Consider the following 23,844-nt stretch of genomic DNA (forward strand, 5'->3'; position numbering starts at 1 on the left):
ATCTCAACCTCTAATTACATAAAACAAAGCTATTAGAACCCTAACTTTACTTTCGAGGCTACCACCGCAAAAACTTCTATAATTTTCTAACGTTTAGATCATTCTAGATTTGATTCATAACATGTCTTCTCCCTTAAATAAATTCACACATCTAAGTACTAATTATACTCCTATTTTAAATTCTTTTAATATTCTTTTAATTTCTCACCTAAAAAATGTATAACATACTAAGCGTGCAAATGATTGTAAGCCAGCATAGCTTAGTTATTTTTTTATAATAAAGTTTGCAATATTGGTTTTTTCTAAAAAAAATAACTACATAAAAATTTAAAAAGTATCCATCAGACTACTACAAAAAGAACTCTACTAAGTAGCCCGATTTAAAAATTATAAAAGAACTGGTTCTCGAACTACTGCGAAAAACACCATCGATTTCCCAAGTATCCCAATCTAATTCAAAATTTTCACCTAATTTTGCACAACTAGCATATTTTTTAAAGTAGTAGGATCAGAATAACTTATTCCATTAAGTTCATCCCCACAGAACTCCACGGTTATACCTACTTGTTCAACACTATATTTTGATTTTGTCCTTCTAAAAGTCAGCTCTCACAATTTTATCTTCATCTACCAAAACTATGGAAAATATAGGTTTGTAACCAATCAAAAAAAACTATGGTTGCAGGCATGTTAGCTTCCTTTCTTATAAGCCCACAATCTTTTAAAAAAAAGTATATTATAATATGCTTGCAGGCTTATAAGACGACAATGGACTTACAAGCTCACAACCTTGAAAAAAAAAAGAAAAGAAAACAGTAAGTAATATACAAGCCTATAAATCCAGTGGCATTTGCAATCTTACAAACGCTTAAGCCAGTAAGCCCATAAAAGATATTTTTTCTTGCAAAAAATATAATTTTTTATATAATTTTAAATTTTAACTAATTAATTTTATTTAAAAATAATATTTTATCTAATATCATCAAAGTCAAAGGGTATTTTGCTTCATTAATTTTACATATATCTATTTCCCTCCAAGACGAATGTATTTTTCATATTTTCTATATCACAATAAAAGTAATAATTACATTCTTAGCTTAGCTCATAATCAAAAGCTATATTTTTTAGACTCAAACTAAGAGAGGCATTAGGAATTTTGAAACGGTGTTAGATAGGCAGAGGGGATGATGATTAGAGAAATTTAAAGTGTGGTGATAATGGTTTTTAATTTCAAAGGTCATATCAAATAAGGGTAATTTAGGAAAGATATAAATACTATTTGAAAGGGCTGAAGTATTTCAGATTTTATTCCACTATGCAACTGCCACGTTAAACTGGTGCAACCTAGTAATTTCAAACAAATAGGTAGCTCAATTCGTAAATAATTAAAGAGAGGGCTTTATTTATAATATAGTTAAAATGTTGGATTCTATTTGTATTTTTTATAAAAAAGTTATTTTTTACTATTCTAAATTGGCTGATTTGCACTATGAATCAATATAATTTATGTTTTTATCTGAGTGCCAATTTTAGCTTTTCTTTGCGGCTTCACCCAATTTTTTTTTTAAATAGTGGAATTACCTCTACACCAACTTTGGGAATATTTCCTTATATTAAATGCAAGGAGATCTCATTTGTAAATGTGAAAAATAAAGAGTTTCTTGTAAAACTCTTCCTTACTAGAATAAAGATAGAGTAATGTTTAAGAGAAGAATGCAGAATTAATTTCCTCTCTCCACCTTATCTCTTCAAAGTATACATTTCATTTTCTTCCCTAATGAGTATAAAAATAGAAAAAGACAATGATACTAACCAATTTGGGGTCGAATCGAATTGTATACAGTTCTACATAGTAAGGAGAATATTTGTCTAATAATCTCTTGATGCTGAAAATTACGAAACCGGTTAGAATAGCTTTGTAACTTTCTGATATACAACTTTGAGGATGGTAATGAAGATAGCGTGGAGGGTGTGATCGGCTTATGGATAGTTGATGATAGTAGTAATGAATAGATAGATTGATACTTTAGAGATGAAGAGTGGGGAGAAGTAGATTAGCCTACGGGACTAAGGGGATCAATGGACAAGGGAGATTAGAAGCAAGATGAGACCGTTCTAATAGGAAAGTTAGCGATAGTTGATGAAGAGGGAGGAGAGAGTTGGGGCGACAACCAAGCTGAGAGGGGAGATAGTATAGGGGCAAAGGAAAAAAAGCCAATTAATTCTTCAAGGCTATGGTACAAGCCATAATACCTTATTTATAAAGAATAAAACAAACTAGTCTTAAACAAACTAAAAACTTAGCTAACTCTAGTCTTCCTTGTCCTTCTCTTAGTTCTTTGTTCTACCACAAATAGAACCCGAATTTGAGAAAACTTTGACTACATAGATCATGACGTCATCGATCTTATTCAATTTGTTTCATAATATTTGGACATCTGATGAATATCCTATAAATATTTTTTGAAACTGCACATAATTAAATTTAGCTAATTAAATAAATTCTAATTTATTAGGACTCTAACTAAATTATTTAAGCATATAAGATAAATAAACTCAATATATCGAGTGCAATATCCCCAGGATGTGATCCGATATGATATAGTTTGCATTAGATAAAAATATTAATTAATATTGTAGGTGAGGGTGACGGTCCACTTAAATAGGTATAAGGGCATTATGGTCATTTATAATTGAAATGGGTAAAGTTGTAAATAAAAATTAAAATAGCTAGTAAGACAAAAATATAAATTATATTGGTTTACGGTGCAAACTACTCTTCTTTGAGTTCCTATTGTATGATTCAATTTAATTATTGGATAGGTAGGGGATTGGGATATGCCAAGTATATGTTTTAATAAGGATTTTTTTACCAGACTACCGATTTTCTAAATTTTATTTATCGGAATAGAGTACACTCTAATCTTAATATCAAAAATAAGTCAGCATTTTACTTTTTGATAAATTTAGTAATTTTAAAGTACATTGAATAAAGTAATTTTTGACAAAAGAAAAATATCGAAGAGTTCGGTGCTTTGCTAGGTATAAATAATTTTATCCCAATCTATTAAATAGAGGTTTTGGCGGCCGTGGCGGGGCTGGCCGGCCTGATAAGGCGGCCAATTAGTGAATCGGGTTGGAAATGGGTCGGTTTTGATTTAATGGATCGGGTTTAAGTAACTAACCATTAACCATCGTATTGAAAAAAAACTCTCGCGCTGCTATAATCTCTCTCGCTGCTCTCTCTCTCTCTCTCTCTCTCTCTCTCTCTCTAAAACCCTAACCTATCTTTCGGTCGTCCCTTCCACGTCCTTTCCGGCTCTCCTTTCCGGCTCTCCTTTCCATGGCCAGTGGCAGCGAGCGGTGACCAGCGACCAGCGACTAAGTAGCTAAGGCGGCGGCTAGCGGCAGCGTGCGGCAACGGCGACGAACGATTGTGACGACGGTTGGCGGCGGACGTACGATCCTCTTTCCCTCTCTCTCTCACACTCTCACACACTCTCTCTCACCGAAATGTTTTTATTTTTTTTTAATTTTCAATTATCTGTCTTAATCTGTTGATATGTTATGCTAGACAGTTAGAGAAATTAATTGAATTGTCGATTGTGTTTTCACTGTTAACCAATAATCAGTTAATCGGTTCAATTATTTTCTACATTTTTTTAATCTGTTAATCACTTAATCTGTTGAGTGTTGATTGCTAATCTACTATTCTGTTGATTGTTAATTTTATTAATCTGTCGAATGTTTTTCCGAAGGAAAATGTGTTAATCTGTTGTTTAATAGTGAAGAATTAGTGAATTAATTTTTTTAATCTGTTGATTAATAGCCCATCTTCCCATTTCCCTCTTGATACCGAGAGAGGAGGTAGTTTTTTTTTTTCATGTGTACATCCTATCTGGATATTTTTAGTTGGACTTTGTATAAGGTTCGATTGCGAAGATAATTATAGTGACGAGAAGTTGGAATTTTCTTTTATTGAGTTCCTCAATATTGGATTTATAAATTAAAGGTTTAGCTACAATACTGCATGATCATAAGTAGAAGGTGTTTTGTTATTTTGAATGCAAATTTATGTTTATGTTATCTTTTACCTTTGGCAAATATACATGTATAGATTATCGTTAGATTATAAATATATACTTTTTCTTAATTTATTTGTTCTCATATCCTAGACATATCGCTGTTTTTAAAGATTTGCCATATCTCCCCAGTCCCATATATATATATATATATATATATCGTATCCATTATCCATATTCATGTTTCATAGATTATGCTAATATGTCTCTTATGCTTTTCGAAGAGTTAAATTGGAACGACTTGTCCTGTGGTAGTTGTTTCCTTTAACGCCATTGTAGAGCTTCTAATTCCTTGCAGGCATGTCTACCTAGATTTAAATAAGACATAATGGGTCGTCCGGAGCCATTTGTCTTGTTTGCACAAACAATTCTCCATTCTCAACTTGATGAATATGTTGACGAGGTTAGTAAATCAGTAAATCTCTCTCATCTGCCTTTCATACTGCATAAGCGGGGCCATTTAATTTGTCTTGGTGTTGTTTCATTTATGTTTATTCCCAAAATCAACTAGGAATTGTTTTGGTATCTATTCCATGCAAAACTATGGTCAATGTCTCGCTTGTCTATTTCTGATGTCTACTTTCCATGTATATGTAGTTCAATTACCTTCTAATTCTTCGTTTTTTTCCTTTTAATCTTAATTGTGCATGTATTTGTTCACCTTCTATGCTAGGACTCCAATATGATTTCTTTCCTTGGCTTACCTTTTCTTTCTTCTCAAGTTGGGCATTAAATATTCTAGCTTATTGGTAATCAATAATCACAATATCCTTTGCAGAAAGACATCAATTTTATTTTAATTCGTTTCTAGTTATCTAGAGAAAGTCTGAAGTTAATAAATGTTATTTTTTAGGGTCTTTAACTTAACTTTCATATCAGCTTGTTTTTAAAGCAAGAATGCTTATGATGATACCCATATGCATTTATATCATGTGAATGGATCTTTCTTTCTTCTTTAATGCCTTTTCAGTTTTTCATGTTGATAACACATAATCACTCCATCCAGGTACTATTTGCTGAACCTGTTGTAGTTACTGCCTGCGAATTTCTTGAGCAGAATGCCTCCCCATCCACACCAAATATATCACTTATTGGGTATGGTTGACATCCTGTTTTGTGTTATTTATTTGGAATTTTGGATAAGGACCAGTTGATACATATATTAGTTAAAGTAGGTAGTATAATATGTGTTTTAGTAGTTGCATTCTTAAAAGTAATTAAAGTGCTGTACTGCTGCAAAATACTGTGTGTGTAGCTTAGCTCATCACATTCCCTATTGAGATTGTGCTTTCATCAAAAGGCTAATGCAATATGTAGTATGCTGTTCTACCATGAAGTCAACCACCAACTGCTTCCATTTCCTTTAGTTGCCAATCTCTTATCGCTGTGTTGTTGCATGGTTGCTCCACCACTAGTGGATGTAATCGTTGGTGTCAAATGAGATGTGGAACACCCTATGCCTCCACTTGCCCCTTATGTGGGATACCTAGACGTGAGATTTGCTTGGCTGACCAAGAGGCCTAGGCAACATAAGAATGATACCAAAGAAATAAGAAGATAAAGCATCAAAATCCAGAGGCAGGCCCCACAACCTCAACGGTCCATCAGAAGTGCAAATATAGGTCTAGTTGAAGAGACATGTCAGAAAATAGTAGATCCATAGAGGCTAATCTGACTACAAATCGTCCACATGAGAGATAAAGGATAAAGGTGTCTATTGTCTAGTGCTCTGCCAAGTTGTATAGCTTCCTACACTCAAATAAATACGGCCTCTAGTTTGGAATCAGAAAATAGAGGAGTGAGCCTAGCGGTTAGTTAGTTGAACTCATCTCAATCAATAAACATGTGAACATTGCATGGATAAGGGCATATAACATATGAGTTTGTAAGACAGGATTGCTAGCATAGGTTATATACATATGCCAGACATCCACTTTATGACATAGATTACCACATTACAGTACAAATATTACACAACCCATTTTTAGGCCCCTTAGGGCATCACTAGTCTCGTAACTATCCATACTCATTGTAAGAAGTGTAGGACTTGGCGATACATATTGCCCTCACAACTAGCGGGATTGAACATTTGTAGCCATAGACTGAGGACCTCACTTGTAAAACTTGTCATCAATATAATTATGGGTGGTGCACATCTGTGCAGAATACACCTACAAGCCCACGACTCCACCCTTACCCTAATCTTGTGCCATCGGGTATTGACAAACCTAAGTTATCCTTATTAGATGTTTTTGGAAGACTTATATAAGACTAGAACATGTCAATTGATAGTAATCAACACCTGTTCATACTTGGTAGACAACGTACCCAATTCTTGGATCCTTCTACTTAGATCTTAGGCATAGGTCCTAGCAAGAACTTTTAGGTGTCGTCAAGAGATACTTGGTCCCATACAACTCCATGCTAGTGGTGCACAAGTGTATATTGCATAAAATTGTATAGATTAGAGAGCACATAATTTAAACAACCATGTCTAGCATGGAATAAGCACTATCATGGATATGAAGTGCTCCAAGTGACCTTTTCTATTTTATCATGTATCATTTGCATGCTAACTGTTTGTTACTAGCTTATGCCCTTATATGTCAGTGGTCTTATGTATCTGAAGTAACACAATGCTAGATGGCCACTTGCATTATGATCATGAGTAAGTTGACCAATGATAGGTTCTTATCAACAATTACAACCCTTTGGCTATTGGGTTTCTTAATGTTCGTTGATAGGCCAACACAATGATGTTCATGGTGTTAGTGCCCTATCAAGAATCAAAGTATGGTGGGGGAATAAGGTAGCTTTAGGCTAGACTAAATAGGTCCAATTTACGCCCTATGTCTTTGCAATGGTCGAAACCTTTGAATGGCATCCTTTGGCCCTTGGATTTGGCCTATTCCTAGCCAAGCCTTGATTGGTAGGGGGTGTAAACTAGTTGAGCTTGAGCGAGCCTACCTCTGATTGGGCTTGACTCAAAATTAATTTCGAGCCTAATTTCTAGTTTAAGCTCGACTCATTTTATTTTGAGCAAAGCCTTAGCCAAGTAATTTGAGCTCAAGCTTTAAACGAGCTTAATTCAAGCCGATCTCAATTAAACTATTGTGGTATTGCTTGATATCAATTTGTATTAGAGCTTTTGTGGCTGATTGACTTAATTCCATTATTCAACACGCTATAAGATTGTAGAGGATGTCGAAGACACTGATGACATTAATCGAAGACCATCTCTATGCATTAGAAGTAACTTTTCATCGACAAGCAAGGAAGCACATGAGGCAATAGTACTTGCGATGAAAAATAATATTGATGAGCTAAAGGAGCAGATATTATGCATCATAGAGATGCTGGCCTGGCTAGAGGGAAGGCTGGTTGCCGCATCGATTAGGGCAGTTGAGTGTGCACAAATTAGGATTTCATCCTTTTATCACCCATTTATTCTTTCCTAAGTTCTCGAGAGAGGATTCTCTAGGTTGGATCTTCAACGTAGGGCAATTTTTCGCCTATCAAGGAATGCAACTAGTAGAGTGGGTTAGATTTTGTCGCGTTCCATCTACAAGATGAGGACTTGCAGTGGTTCTAGTGGTTCAAAAAAATGGGTCTGTTAGCAGACTGTCCAGAGTTTATTTGTGGATAAATGTCAAGGTTCAGACCATCTTAATATAATAATTTTGATGAAGCCTTGAAAAAGCTGCAGCGGATGGTAAGTGAATATCAAAATGATTCTGAGAAATTGACATCGAGTCTATAGACGGCTGGTGTTTCATGTATCTTAGCTTAAGAAGCAGCAAACATTGGTCTATTATGAATGATTGTCATTGGAAGATGCTATATGGGAGGATCACAAGGAGTTGAAGCTGTGGTTTCTATAGCTGAACCTTGAGGGCTATGTTTGTCTTTAAGGGGAAAGAAGTGATAGGAATGAATGTCTAGTCACAACTTGCCAATTCAATTATCAGAGGAGGCGACATCATGCAGCTAGTGGAGGAGGATATTTGTTGGAAAGGATGAAATTTAGGCCGAGCATTCAAACGTGAATGCCCGACTAGGTCCACCATGACGTTTGAATGAGTCAGAGCGTTCCTGATAAAGAGGAAAGTTCTTTGTTACGTTCGAATGCCCTTCCAGCTATTCAAATGCCTGACTATCGGAGCATTGCTTAAAATAATTTAATTTTAAAGAGTTTGATTGGTTTAGGGTTTGCTTTCGTTACTCAAGTGATTAGTTCAATTACTTATATGTGGTTTTACACTTTTACTGGACTTTGGGCAACTTCTCTTTTTCTTATCTCTTTAGTGGAATAGGCCAAAGGGCTAGGGTTTATCGATTTCTTCTCTTTTTGTTCATTAAACTACTATGGTATTGCTTGATAGGATTTGTTGGGTCTAGGTAAGGCCTCAATGGATCATGTTTTATCTCTTAAGGATCCTTTTGATACTAGCATAGTTATATAGATGGAAGAAAAGGTTAATTACACTAACACCTCCTGTACTTTACCTAGTTTTCATGAAGACTCCCTAAACTTTTTTAGATTATAATGTCCCCCTGAACTTTAGATCTAAGTGAAATGACAAACAACGATGACATAATACAACTAATGATTATTATACCCCTACTTAATATATCACATTATTAATTTTTAAATAAAAATAAATTAAAAAAGTAAATTACATAATTGCCCTTAACTTAAACTTCTCCCCCTCCCCCCTATCGTCATTCCCTCGAGATTCGCGCCACCCTCTCCTCCCTCCTCCACCCAATCGTCACTGCTCCTCCTTTCCTTCTCCGTCTTCTAGCGCAAGCATGGAAGACCCTCCTCTGTCCGATCCAAGTCTTCCACTGTGCGTGACGTCGTCTGCTACGCGCTGTTGCCCTCGCCACCCTCCTTGGCCCCCCTCCTCTTTTGTCTGATCCGAGTCCATCGCATGACGTTGCCCACTACGCGTCACTGTCTTTCTTCGCTGCCCTTCTCTGTCCGATCCGAGTCCACTGCACGTGACCTTGCTTGTTTCGCACCGTTGTCCTCGTCACCCTCCTTGGCCACCCGCATCCTCTGCCCGATCTGAGTCCTCCACCGAGCGTGACCTCACCCATGGCTGCGGCAGCCGTCCTCGGTCACCCTCGCCCTCACTACCTGCGGCTGCCCTCGCCCTCGCCCTCACTACTTCGACCTTGGCTGCCCTCACTCTCATTGCTTGTGGCTGCCCTTGCCCTTACCCTTGCCCTTCTCAGTCGCTGCAGGTGGAAGCTCCTCGCTGATGCTGCCGACGGTGAGGTGGGGGAAGGGAGGAGGGGAAGTTGTATTTAAATCTAATTTAGTTATCTGTATTTAAATCTAATTTAGTTATCCTAATTTAATTATCCTAATTTAATTAAAGGGTTAAAATAAAATTGTATTTTAATCTCTATTAATTTGATTGAAATATATAATGAGGGCATCTAGGTCATTTTGGGAAAATATGACTGCCACGTAAGTTGACTCGTCCAATTTTTGTCATGGCACATTGATAGAAGCGTGATATTGAGAGTTTTCTAAAGTTCAAGAGGGACATTGTAATCTAAAAAAGTTTAGGGGGTCTGTGAAAATCGAGTATAGTACAACGGTGTCAGCATAATTAACCCCAAAAAAATTTAGGTTAGATATATCAATTATAGGTTAGATATATTTTAGATTCAAACTGAATCATAAAAAGTTTAGTTTCCGCCAAATTTTGGTAGATACGACTGAGATGGGTATGGCCAAAACTGGCGGATCCCAGACAAAAACTAGTCACTAGATTAGTTTTGGGTTCATCGGTCGATTTTGTGAACCATGATTATATCAAATCAAACCTAAACTAATAAAAAATTGAAAATCTTTCCTAAACTAATCTATAACTAAATCAGGACTCTTTTTAACTCAAAATCAACCAAGTCCTAACAAAACTTATTGGAAAAACAAATTAGAAATTAAATCTCCTAGATTTTAGGAGATTTAATCAAAATAAGGAAATTTAAAATAATATACTTTTTAGCTAAAAAGTACATCAAAAAAATAAAATGTAAATGAAATTATAATTCCCACTAGGAGACAACTAGCGATGGTTAGTGGTGGTGGTAAATTGTGTGTTGAGGATTAAACCTAGTGGGCTCAAGGTCATCTTTCAGCACTTTTACTTTGTATGATGTTGTCCACATTGAACCAATGATGTGGATGTCATGGCATTACAATGCTATTCACACCATACAGTGATACAGATGACATTTGGTGAGAGAGTCATGCGTCTTTGTAAATTGATTTTTTTATAGGTTTAATGATCTATATTAAGAAATCACGTTATGGTGGTCAATTTCTTCTTGTTAGTAGATTGCATTTGCTCATTTATCTTAATTCATAGTTATTAATATACCATGTAACATATTGAACCTATATTATGTGGTTCTTTTAGTTAATAAGTTGGAGGTTTCTTTATATAAACCTATATTATGCAACAATATAAATTTATATAATTCCTCAATTAGGAAAACTCAGGCACAAAACTTCACTACATATATGTGTAGACATAAATATATACACATATAAGATACTTATCCTAAGCTTATTGTATGTGTGTTTATTTGTTTATCGACGTATCCATACCATATCCACCCTTCATAGGAGGGAACGAATATGTATACATTGATATGATAAATTATGAAAAGTAAGGATATGAATATACAATAAGCTAATTATACATTGTGCTCATGTATAATGTATATGTATGCATGCCTATACATATAAAATACTGTGTTTATCTGTGCTTTCATTTGATTCAGGCTAGAGGTACAACCTATAAGTTGTAACATGTTATATATATGCAAGTACTTTTCCAATGCATTTGGTAAAAGCTGAGTTCTCATAACAAGATTGCCCTACACAGTGCTATATTAGTAAGATGCAAGCCAAGGAAGAGAATTCAGTATATGAGTCATTGTAGAAAGAGTCTATTGGGGCAGAAAATCCTAATTTGGTTCTCTTTGAAATACTCAAGTCTTGTCTTATAACATAGCAATAATGTCAATATCTTCTCAATTAGCACTTTGTAGATCTAATCAGAAGGAAGATAATCCTCCCTTCAATGGATTTGCCATTTATCTTCGACTCCTGAAAGCAATAATGGCTAAGCTGTATTGATGGTGGCATGACACTTGGCACAGGGTATGTTAGTGGCATAGTCTTGTGCTGAGTGTGCTGGTCTGACATGGGTTTATGCAGACCCGTGCAGATGTGAAACCCATTTTTTTAAAACTTTTTTTATTTTCATCAATCATCATTAATCAACTTTAGCTGTGCTGGTTTTGCATGGGTTTATGCTGACTCGTGCAGATGTGAAACCTATTATTTTAATAATTTTTTTTCTATTTTTATTAATCATCGTTGATCAACTTTAGTGTTATTTTTGTGTTGGCAAATGAAGTCATCATCATCAATATGATTTAAGGTTATTGACAGTATTTAATACAATATTCTCGTATTATTCTTGTGCCGACAAATGAAGTTTTTTATTCTTCTAGTCATTCTACGTTCAACTAGATAGTAATTTTAATTATTGAACTATAATTAATTAATATTTTGTGTTGAATGTTATTATGTGTTCAATTATATTAGGAGTCAGTCATATTATGCAGTATCCAATTATCAATATTAATTTTACTGAATTTATTCAGTCATATTATATGTTGAATAAAATAGATCATTTACAAAATAATCTAAAAACAAAAGACTATAAAGTAGGTATTTATACATACATTCAAATCAAAAACTAAAGATTTGTGTGCTGAAGATCCAAAAACGTCTTTAAATATCCTAATTATTTTATTAAAAATATATTAAAGGCGTGCTTGAAAGTATTAATAAGTTACTGAATAACTATCTTAGATATGATTAGTTGATGAAAGCATGCAATACATATCAGTGAAGTTACCAGTGGGTGTTTTAGTATCCAATTATCCATGGTATTTGTTATGGACACACCTAGATTATGTGCTGAGTTGTTGCTTCCTAGGGCTTGTGTCAAAGAATAGGTGGCATAGAAGATGAATATGTGCACTATTCGCTATGTCCTGTGTTAGCAGATACTTTAATTTCTCTGTTTTTTTCCCTTGTTTGTCTGTAAGACACTTTTCTGAATAATCCTGATATCTTTTGGACGGATTTATTTTACAGTGCTACTTCACCTCCATCATTTGCTTTGGAAGTTTTTGTTCATTGTGAAGGGGAGTCACGATTTAGGCGCCTTTGCCAGCCTTTCCTATATTCACATTCTTCATCAAATGTGTTGGAAGTTGAGGTAAGTGTTAGTCTCTTCTTTATTGGGTTTCCAACTATATACTGTTGCGAGGAATTATTATAGAATATGATGGATCAGTTAATGAACCATGCTTTTTCATAACTGAAAATAGAAATAGCTTCTTCTGGATATAGTGGTCATCAATCTTATTTATTTGGACTTAATGGGCTAAATAAATGAGGGTGAGGAAGACCAGAAATTCTTATCAAACATATGCAGTAGTAAGTTTATTGGTCTCTCTGAAAGTTTATTCATCCTCTCAAAACAGAATATTTGGTAATTTAAAAAGTTTAATTTTTTTCAACAGGGTATTGGAATTATTATTATATGCAGTCCATTTTGGTATAAGCTATTTCTTTTGTTTAAAATTTCAAACTCAGTGAACTTGATTAAATAAGTGATAGGCAGGTCCCAGATAATATGTTAGCTTTCAAAGAACTCAAAAGTAAGGGACTTACAGCAGGTGTATTTTGTAATGCACATAAAGACTTCGAACCATATCAAGATTTCTCAAAAACAATTCTCTGGTAACTCTTCATTAAGGCCTATTTATCTATTATCATCAACCTAACCATTTTTCTTCATGTTTGACGTACAGTGGATATGCCACACAATATCCAGACAATAGGCTCACCAATTTGAAGCTAGTGTTCTCCCTTCAAGAATAGCATTATTTTGTGCCATCTATATATATAGATATAGATGATTATTTTGTGGTGCAGAATTATAAGGGTAGCTTCTCTCGTAATAATTTCCACTGAAGTTTCTATCTTCTCTATGATTATAAATTATTTCTCAATCTACTACTTGGGCTAGGTATAAGCTGTAGCACTTATTGCCAAAATAAAATGAATTAGACATAGGGACAAAGACGAGAAGACCTTTTTTTGTTTTAATTTTGATTTCCCTGTTGGTTCATCTTTTTCTGATATTCTTTTGAAAGCTTATTTTTGCCACTACCTGATGTATAAATATGGTTCCTTTGTCAATGTAATGCAGGCCATAGTTACAAACCATTTGGTATTGCGAGGTAGTTATCGCAGCCTTACTCTGGTTGTTTATGGAAATACAGCTGAAGACCTTGGACAATTTAACATTGATCTAGATTTGGATAGTTCTCTGGCAAATGTTGTTTACTCTCCATCAGAAGGAAAGCTTGAAGACCTTCCACCAGCACTTCATTCAACTAAGCTGACATTTGAAGGGCCTGTATCTTCACTAAAATCTTTAAGTCTTTGTGCTCCCGAGCTTGACATTTCACCTGAAATGAAGCATTTTTTGCTTCTAACCCTTAAGATTTGTCAAATATCTGATTGTGAAAATATGGTTTCTGATAAAGTAAGTGCTGTTGTGTCAGCTGTTTCTTCATATGCTACAAGTAATATTGACAGTACAGTGCATCATTGGGACCAAGATCTAGCGAGTGGGTTGGTTGACAGGAAAGTAGTTCCTCAGGAAATTTTCCGTGTTATCGATGATGCTAGGAATAAGCTTCTTGAAATCTGGAAGAATCTTGAATCAGTAACTGGAAGTAATCTGGAAGAATCATGCACCGAGTTGCCTACAGCAGAATTACTGGTTGACATGTTTAATCAATGTTTCCCATTTTTCAGTACAGCTTCACCTCATCAGCTTCCATTGTTTTCTCTGGTATGTCCATATGCTTATATATAAGATTCCATTTAGTTTGAGTCTATATGCTCTGATTACAACTAGCTAGACTCATTTCTTAATCTTATGTTACTTACCTTAAACTAGTCTAAAAATATTGGGTGTGGTTATAATTTAGACTGTAAGTATAATTATTATCTTTGATGTGACATGAAAAAGTGAAAAAATGGTTTTGGAGGGGAATTGAAGATATGCTATGTAAATGGACCAAAATTCCCTTTGACCCTTTTGCCTTTGAAATATGCTAGTACCAAAATATTATTATTAAATTATTGTTTTCGAATAATAGTTTCTTTTTCTCTTTTTGAAAGAAATCAAAATGATTGTAATTTGCAAGCCTTACGGTGTGCTTGGTCGTAGGATTTAAGGTTCTAAGTATTGATTTTGGGATCGGGATTGAATGTTTGAAAAAACGATACGTATTGGTCTTCCATATCGGAGGATTAAGATTGAGGATCGGCCGAATCAACTATATCAGTGATACGGATCAGGATCAACCAATATTTCAAACCATGGTATGATTAGATAAAGGGAATAAGTCATACCTAAGCTTATCCCAAGGAATAACATATCCCTTAGGATTACTAATCCCATATTTTAGTTTTAGTTCACTAATTGGTTTATACATGACTAATTGACTATGTATGGGATAACTAAATAAAGTTACATTATCATCCTCGATAAAGAAAATTAATAATGACAATTACTATTTTAAACTAACATTGATTATCTAAAACTTATATTATATCATAAAATATTATTAAACATGTTTAGTTCAAAATAATCAGAATTAAAACCAAAGGTAATAGAAATAATAGAATAAAGTTAATATAAAAATGCTTAATGAAAATAAAATAAAATACTAATGATAACAAAACAAAAATTTAAGACTTTTCGTTTGTTACATAATATCTAAATGTCTAAATTTATTATTTCTAATATAAGGGCAATATAGTAATAAGACTCTTATCTTCCCCATTTGGGATATATCATCTCACCCCTAAGTGGGATATTTTCTCCTTTATTTTGGATGATATGATTATCCAATTTCATCTTTATATCCCCTAAACAAACACATCATCAAGTTTGTATGGTTGCATGCTTAAGGTTTGTAAGCTTACAACCATAGTTTCCAGTTTCGGCCGATCTCGAGTGGGATTGGTCGAAACGGATCAGGATCGGCTATATCCGATCTCGATCTAGGCCGAAACCAGTTATAGGTGGCTGCCACCTGCAGCAGACAGCTGAGCTGACAACAGCTCTAGAGAGAGAGAGGAAGAGAGAGGAAAAGAGGAAGATAGAGAGAGAGAGAGAGAGAGAGAGAGAGAGAGGGAGAGAGAGAGGAAAAGAGGAAGATAGAGTGAGGGAGAGAGATAGAGAGAGAGAGAGAAAGGAAGAGAGAGTGAGGGAGAGGGAAAGATAGAAAAAAGAGGGTGAGAGAGAGAGAGAAAAAGGAAGAGGGAGTGAGAGAGAAGGAAAGATAAAAAGAGAGAGAAAGATAGAAAAAAAGAGAAAGTGTGAGAGAGAATGGATACTTCAGACTAATAGTTAGAGGGATAGAAAATAAGAGAGGGAGGAAGAGAGATTTTTTACTTTTTAGGCTTTATATGTGAGTAATTATTATTTCTTATTTTCTTATAATTTTTTCTAAATTTTTAGAAATTTCTCAACATTTTTAATAATATTTAGAATTTTATTTAATTAAAATAGTCCGATCCGATACAGGCGGCCGATACGGCCGATACGTCTTGTTTTTTCGGACGGCCGATCCCGATCCCGATACCAATTTTTGGAACCTTGCCTACAACCATTGGAAATTGTGTTGTGCTTTTTTTTCAAGTTTTAATGGCTTGCTGTCTTACGAGCCTTTAGTTCGTATAGTTGCGGGCTTAAGGCTTGTAAGGCTATAACAATTAAGGTCATGGGGTTTTTGTTTTCTTGGGTGCAGGTTTGTATGCCTTATGCAGCTGCAATCTTGCAATATATATGTATTGCGGGCACTATTTTGAAAAGCGGAAAAGGCGGCCACCATGGCGAGGCAGTGCATCGGCCGCCGCGCCATGTTGAAAGGCATCGGCAAAAGGCGGCCAAGCGCCTTGGCGGGCTGCCTAGGTGCTAAATAGTGCTAGGTGGGCCGCCTGGCCCGACTTGGCGGGCTAGCGCTTGGGCTTGCCAAGTCGAGATGCAGTTATTAGTGAGCGGGTCGGGTTTTATAGCGAACCAGGTTTAATAAAACTAACCAATTTAGAGAGAGTTAATTGCTAATTGCTTTATGAATTATTGAATTAAGATTACAGAGAAGGAAATTTTTTCACTGTCATGCATTATTAATTTAGGGAATTACTAATTGCCTGCTATTTAAGTATATAATTTATAATTAGAGGATTTTGAAATGTGATTCATGTGAATAAACTAGAGTTAGTAAATAGATATCTCAGTTATTCAGTTATCACTACTAAGCAATTAGCCAATGTGATTATGTTATTTAGTGTTTTGGTTTAGTGCACTATTAAAATTTCTATATATACTATTCTTATTTATTTATTTATATTAAAAATGCTAGACCGCCTTGCCACCTTCCTTCCGCCTAGGCGCTAGGCGGTGGGGTGACTGCCTGCCACCCGCGGCAGCTTTTTAAAACATTGATTGCGGGATTGTAAGCCTACGTGTAGAGATGATCATTATGTTCGACTCAGCTAGGTCCGGCCTGACCTAAGCTCGAGATGATAATGGGCAGCATGGGCTAAGCCTTTGCTCGTTCGGCCCAGATCGAAAGCCCAACTGATTATGCCCGCCTGTCCCTAACCTGTTATGCATGCGTATGCCTATAGATTTTTAATCTCATATCGGATATTTAGTAAATTGGATATTAATATGTAAGTATGTTCCTACGAAAGATAATAAAAATATTTTCATAGAAATCTATTATACTTGGCGTGATAAGAAATAATATTTTTTTAAATTTAGCCTATTATGCTCGGCCCAAGCCTAATAGCTTGTGGGCTAGTGGGTGGTAATGACCCGATGGATTGGTGGGTTGGGCCATGAAAAAAATTCTTAAGCTCTGTTGGCTCAAAAAGCTCAGTCCAAACCCAGCTTGGCCCACCCGATTTGGTAATGCATAAGTGTACAATGTTACATTTTTTAAAGAAGTTTTTAATAATGCAAACTTCATTTATAAGAAAATTCAAAGTAAGCTATTGCGGGTTAGAAGCTTGCAAGTTTCAACCAACTTATAAGTTATTGCGGATTTGGTAAATTTTATTTTATTTTTGGAAGGAAAAATGTTTGTTTTTGACGAAAATTAAAGATATACATGGGAGAAGATTTGAAATAGAGGTGTCATTGTTACTTTGATATGACATGAAAAAGTAAAAAATATTTATTATTTAGAAAAATTAAGGATATGCCATCTAAATAGTACCAAAATATTATTACTAAATTTGTAAAATATAAATGCAAGTCATTTCAGGGGTAAAGTTGTAATAATTTGTAATGTGATTTGAATTCAAATTTTGACTCATTTTTATTTTCAGTATCTCTTTTTTGGGAGTGAACTTGGTTATGGATGAAACGTTGTTTTATTATGAACATGGTTAGGGACAAAATGGTATTTGGTTATGAACATGATTAGGGGTCACTAGCCAAGTTTAAGGAGTAGCCTTGGCCTCAAACCAAACATGGGTTAATATATCAATGGAAAGGCATTACGATTTTGTTTTACACTAATCATATGAAATCCTTCTGTTGTTTCATTCAGAACAAAAGCTTGATTTTGGCATTGGGCTTGGTCCTTCTCCTCTGCTCTTCAAGAGAAAGTTGCTTTCATTTTGTTAGTGGTGGTGGAATGGAGCATATTGTTCATTTATGTTGTCAACAGATGCAAAAGTCAACAGTTATCACATTACTCTTACTTGGTATCATTGAGTGTGCTACCCGGCATGGCATTGGATGTGAAGCATATTTAGGATGGTGGCCACGTGGAGATGGTGACATTCCAATCTGTAGTAGTGATGGTTACTGTTATTTACTGAAGCTGTTATTGGAAAAGCAAAGACATGATGTTGCATCTCTTGCAACCTATGCACTGCACCGCTTGCGTTTTTATGAGATACTCTCCAGATATGAGGTTTGCAACTTGTTAAGACACTACAAATGTGGTTATATATATATATACACACACACTAACTTTTTGTTAAAATTATGGCAAAAGTTTTTACAACTTTGTAGTCATTGAATGCATCTTGGGATTCATAAAAGATGAACCTAAATGAAGTAAACTGAGTTTTTCAATCCATCTTGGGATTAGCTTTTCACAAATGCTTTTTGCAATCAAGGACAAGAAAATAGTAAAAATATCTCCCAAACTTTTAAATTTAATATAAAGATTCTAGTGAAACTTATTTTTTGTAACATTTGTAAGCATTATATTAGTCTGTCCTTCCAATTTGCAGTGTGCTGTTGTTTCCTTACTAGCTCACCAACCAGCTGATTGCCGACTTACTACTGATGGAGTTGCATCACTTGTCACTGCAAATTCTCAGCTTAAGCAAATTTTGGTATGTTCCTGCTTTGGTTACCTTTTGTGGATAAATATGAATGATCAGTATAGATGTTTTGTTGTACTTATGCTTGAGCACATTGTGTCTCTGTTATTTGCTGATAAGTATTGATGCAGAAATTGATAAATTTGTGTGGGCCTATTGATGATCCTTTATCGGTGGATTTTGCACGGCGAACATCTAGTTTGGACAATTCTGATGGTTTATTATCTTATAAAGCAACTGTCAACTTTATGGCGACATCCAAGTATAGTTTTACCAGTTTCGATGTTGACCCGTACTTGCTATCCCATCTCAAGGTAATATTGTAAATATTTGTATGCTTTGTTATTTTTGATATTCTTGAAGCCCTACATTATTGTGAATACTTTGCCTTGGCTGACCTAAACTCTAATATATACAGTACAATGGTAAACATGAAAATCTGCAGGTCTCCTGTTCGTGGTATAAGAGTTTATTTTAGGCTATATGCATATCTTATATTTCAGTTCCTGGTTACTTTTTTGTATCATATCCTATATATCTATGCTTGTTATATTCTTAAAACTTGCATTAATATCACACATTTTGAGAGAATAATATTTTTCTAATAAGGTACTAATACATTGAGAACCCTTCTTCCTTGTAAGCGGTTCAGTTTGAAACTGAGAAACCAAAGAGTGTTCTATATCTCAATATAAGTTATTCTTATTCCTTAATTATTCTTACCAATTTTTTATCCGTAATTTGGGTCATTAATTGGCCCTTTTCACCCTACTGGCAGAATAATGTTCAAAGAAATGTTTACCTCCTCCAATCCTCCATATTATTGTGTTTGTGTTCATTTTCCTATTTCCAATTTTTTTTATCTTTGGGTTAGTTGTGTGGGTCTATTTTGTGTATTTCGTTTTTGTGTGTGTTGCTTCCACAGTAGTTACACTGTTTCTAACAGGACAGTTATTTCTGGACTTTGTTTTTAGACTTTTTTTCTGTTTATATCTATTTCCTTTTTTCATGTGTTTGACAGTTCCAACAGAAAATTCATTTTTGTAGTTATGGATCAGAAAGTTCTATCTGATCTTGTTTTTGGCCTCACCATTGTTTCAAGTTATTCTTTTTCTCATTTCTGACTAGGTTGCCTAATTGTCATGATGCCAAAACCCAGACGAGGTAAAAGCTCTATAAAGAGCAAAAATGATGTGTTATTGTGTAAGGCAACGGCATATGGGTGTTAGTTGTCAAATAAATATAACAATGCCCATGCATGGTGAAGAAGGTTGACATCATTTAGAGAATAAACATCAACTACTTTCATGTACTCGGTCATCACTTGCAGTTTCCATTTAAGCTTTTTGTGTTGCTCGTTTCTTGTCTGATGATGTCTAATCTAGGGTGAGAATAGGTTGAAAGGTGACCACAGATTATCTCATTTCTTTGATCTTTGCTTAATTATTTAGGTTACCATACGACACTATATAATCTTTTGACTTATATGTTTTGGTTGTATGGTATATAGGATTTTTTTCTGGGGGCTGCTTCCTTGTCATGCTTTTTAGAATATGAAGCCCTGTAATATTAAGTCTGCGAGTTTTGCTTTCTTTCAGAATGTATAGATATGGTTTTGACAAGGCCTATGGAATAAGGATTACTTCTTAGCCCTTGTCACTGGTTCTTTTGAAACAGGAGAGAGGATTTTTTCCCTTGTCAGCTGCTTTATTATCGTATCCTATACTGCGATCAGCAAGTGGGAGCACATCGGACATTTTTTTAGAGATCGCCTCATCAATTGAGTCCATACTTCTTTCTCTTCTTTTCTGTCGTTCAGGTCCTTCTATTCTTTGCAGACTAGAAATTTATATTTTGACATAGCTTATAACTCTGATGGTATGATCTATCTACTTTTGCTTTGCAGGCTTTTCTTTCCTGCTTATGCAACCTGAAGCTACTGAGCTCTTAATTCTTTCTCTTCGAGATGTTGAAGATATCAATAAGACGGAATGCATGACTCTTAGACAGGTAGCTGTCCTTTTGTCAAAGGGATTCTTTTGTCGCCCACAGGAAATTGGAATGATCACAGAACTCCATCTTAAAGTGGTAAGCACAGACTGGACGCTGAATGGATGAGATATGCATGTTCCTGTATTGCTGATCTATGATTTCTCATATATCATTACCCATGATTACTTCTAATTAACATTTTAGGGCAAGGATTGCCGTGCTGAAAATATGCATATTTCTATGTGGTTAGTCATTGATATTGCTGATATATGGTCACATTAATCAACTTATAAATTATAATTAGCATTTTAGGACAGCAATTGTCGGAAGGGCTGGCAGTGGTATGTATCATGGCAATAAGATATCAACAGTGCCATGGGCCTAAGCTAAAGAACCACGATCTATTGAGATTTATTGAGAAAAACTAAGGGAAATTTATTTAAAATCATTAATTTTGGAGCTTAATTATCGTAAGATCTAGGTAAATCTACTACATATGGGTTGATCTCAACCCGATTGCAAGTATTGATTGAAATTTCACTAGTAAAAAGTAAACAAAACTCATGTTCCCTATATTTTTTATCTCAATTTTGGAAGTGCAAAATGTAGGGAAGCCATTAAATTGGATTCTAATGATGTAGAATCTAAGTAATTCTACTCTATATGGGTTGTTTTCACTTTATTGATTAAAATCTCAGCCACAAATACAAAATTAGGGTTTTCCATTTTTTTTCCAACTTAAAAAATCATAAAATATAAATACGATAAATCGTCAAATATGACTCTAATTGGTTTGTGATTCAAGTAGATTTACCTTCAATTGAGCTACTTCACTTTCATTATCGATCAGTCGACTTGTGAACATTGATCGCTCACACACAAGATGCTTAGGTGTGTTTGTGGAGGTGATCTTCATCGTTATCGATATGGTAACACAAGATAGCAAGTTTAGTTTGCTGCCAAGGCCCTTATCGATTCATTATTTCACTGTAATTTGTGATGCAATTTTAATTAAACATGCATGCATTTTAACTTCACACTTTTATTCCTTGAAAATGACTCATTCTTCTAACACATAATTGTATCTGTTACACCTATGTATAGGACTAAAAGACATTTATTTAGCCATTAAAAGCTATTTCAAGTTCTAAAGAGTTAAACTTTTATTTAGAGTATTAAGAGGTTTGGTATGGCAGCGGTATGATAGGGAATGCCTACAATTGGCATTGCACATGCTATGGAATGTGGTTTTGCTGGATCTGGGTCAACAAGACTCATGTCATTGGCACCACATTTCAGGGTCTAGTTTATTTGATATCTCAATTTGTTGGCTACACGATGCGATAATTTTTGTCAGACTTTATTGCTAGCTTTAGCGGATATCCTCGTTCTAGGTAGTAGTCAGTGACAATTTGGAATGGAGTGGCATGATGTCGAGATGGGGATGATTCAGGGAGGCACAAGTTTTGAAGTTTGAACCTCAACTGTCACGACCCAAATTAGGAATCATGACCGGCCATGCATCTCAATATGCTTGAGATGCACGAAGCCTTAGCAATACTCTCTACGTATACGATGATAAGATAAATAAATAAAATGAGAATTTGCTTATTTAAAAAAATACTTTATTACTAAAATGCAATAAAAAAAATAAACAATGTTAATGTTTTTAAGTCTCTAAACTAAAATAAACTAAAATAAAACTTCTATATCTAAAGCACAAAATCTAAAAGAGCGGAAAGGTAAATGGGTGGATCCTAAGTGGAGGTGGAATCCGGGTACATCACGCTCAGGCGCCCCGCTGACTATTACCTGAAATAAATAAACAAATACAAAAAAAAACAATAGAACTCGTGAGCCAACAACTATAGCTCAGTGAGTGGAATCCACTCGAACCAAATAAATTTTTACCGCATATTAATGCTCGCAAATTAAACAAAAAGTAACAATATCATAATATGCAATAGGCATGCTCTCTAAATAATAACAAGATAACAATAGAGAAATGTCACAATTTGTAACCTTGCATGTTTTTCACATATCAACATCCTTTTGATATTTAAAATGTCATATGTCTCAATGGGTCTAAACCCTGTGGATCCACATCAACTAGAAGTCACCTCGAGATGACGCTCGGGACTTTTCTTCGTAGCTGATCCGGTTAGGGTCATCGAGGTATCACCCTGTGATCAACACACTCTGTCTTTTCCTCTAACCGTTGAGAGAAGTTAGAGTCACCTAGGAAATTTTCTCATTTTTCCTAGGACTGTTCCCTAACCCCGCCAGAGTCACCTAAGAAAGTCACCGCAGTGATCTAATTTAGGACTTTCCCTTGGACTTCCAAATAGACTTGAGTCACCACGGAAAACCGGGACTGTTTCTCTAAGTCATCAATACTAGTCTCATTTTCTTTTCAAAATTCTCAATATTAGCACGAAGTATGGTGATGCACTGAATATAATAATTAAATGCACACAGAAAATAAAGCAATTAAATTTTTACACATGAGGGTGAAATAAATAATTTGCACGCAGAAGATTTACATGGTCTGGCAAAAATACGAAATACAATAAAATAAACACGTGAGTGAACCCACTCACCTGAGTCTAGGCAAGACAACCAAAATCTCAAATCTCTAGCCCACGTACTAAAAATCACCACCTTAAATAATAAATAACAATATCATTTTTTTTTAATCAAAACAATTATTAAAAATGTTTATACAATTTAACCTAAGAATAATTAATTTAGGCTAAAATAAGCCCAAATCAATTGGGCTGGGCTGCTGGCCCGACCCAATCCAAAAGAAATCAACTAAATCGGATTGGGCCGAGGCCCAGCCGAATTAATTGAATTGGGCTCGGGCTAACCCGCAGCCCACCAACTTAATGGTTCGGTTCCGGTTTGTGGATCCGAAATCCAAACCCGAACTGAACCCGACTTAAAAGGAAAAGGTGGTTGGCTCGGGTGAAACCCGAGCCCAGCCAACCCTTTCCCCCCCCCCCCCCCTCGCGACCGACGCGAGAAGATGGCTGAGGGAGAGGGTGACCGCTGGCGACCTCTCGCCGGCGACCCCTTCACGACCACCTTCAACCTCTCCTCTCCCTCTCACCCTTCCTCTGTCGTCCTCACGAGATGGAGGAAGACTCAGCAACGATGGCCGACGCGAAATCCAACGCCGATAAGAGCCACGAGGGCCTCGTAGAAGACATCTCCGACACCAGGCTTGAAGCA

General features: G+C 35.4%; 1 protein-coding gene across 2 annotated transcripts in view; it reads left to right on the forward strand.

Moving 5' to 3' along the window:
• The first annotated feature begins 3,243 nt into the window (after nucleotides 1–3,243).
• The window catches only part of LOC140789932 (protein virilizer homolog), a 48,947-nt gene continuing 28,346 nt past the window's right edge, over nucleotides 3,244–23,844 (forward strand). For both annotated transcript variants that reach the window (XM_073139847.1, XM_073139848.1), the window contains exons 1-10: nucleotides 3,244–3,458; nucleotides 4,381–4,485; nucleotides 5,089–5,177; nucleotides 12,277–12,400; nucleotides 13,400–14,050; nucleotides 17,832–18,200; nucleotides 18,526–18,630; nucleotides 18,750–18,932; nucleotides 20,296–20,437; nucleotides 20,525–20,706. In XM_073139847.1, the coding sequence (XP_072995948.1) occupies nucleotides 4,411–4,485; nucleotides 5,089–5,177; nucleotides 12,277–12,400; nucleotides 13,400–14,050; nucleotides 17,832–18,200; nucleotides 18,526–18,630; nucleotides 18,750–18,932; nucleotides 20,296–20,437; nucleotides 20,525–20,706 (1,920 nt within the window). In that variant the 5' untranslated portion in view covers nucleotides 3,244–3,458; nucleotides 4,381–4,410. The remainder of the gene's footprint in view (nucleotides 3,459–4,380; nucleotides 4,486–5,088; nucleotides 5,178–12,276; nucleotides 12,401–13,399; nucleotides 14,051–17,831; nucleotides 18,201–18,525; nucleotides 18,631–18,749; nucleotides 18,933–20,295; nucleotides 20,438–20,524; nucleotides 20,707–23,844) is intronic.

This window comes from Typha latifolia, chromosome 5, assembly GCF_019914945.1.
Source record: "Typha latifolia isolate L0001 chromosome 5, TyphaL0001v2, whole genome shotgun sequence".
Taxonomy (NCBI): domain Eukaryota; kingdom Viridiplantae; phylum Streptophyta; class Magnoliopsida; order Poales; family Typhaceae; genus Typha; species Typha latifolia.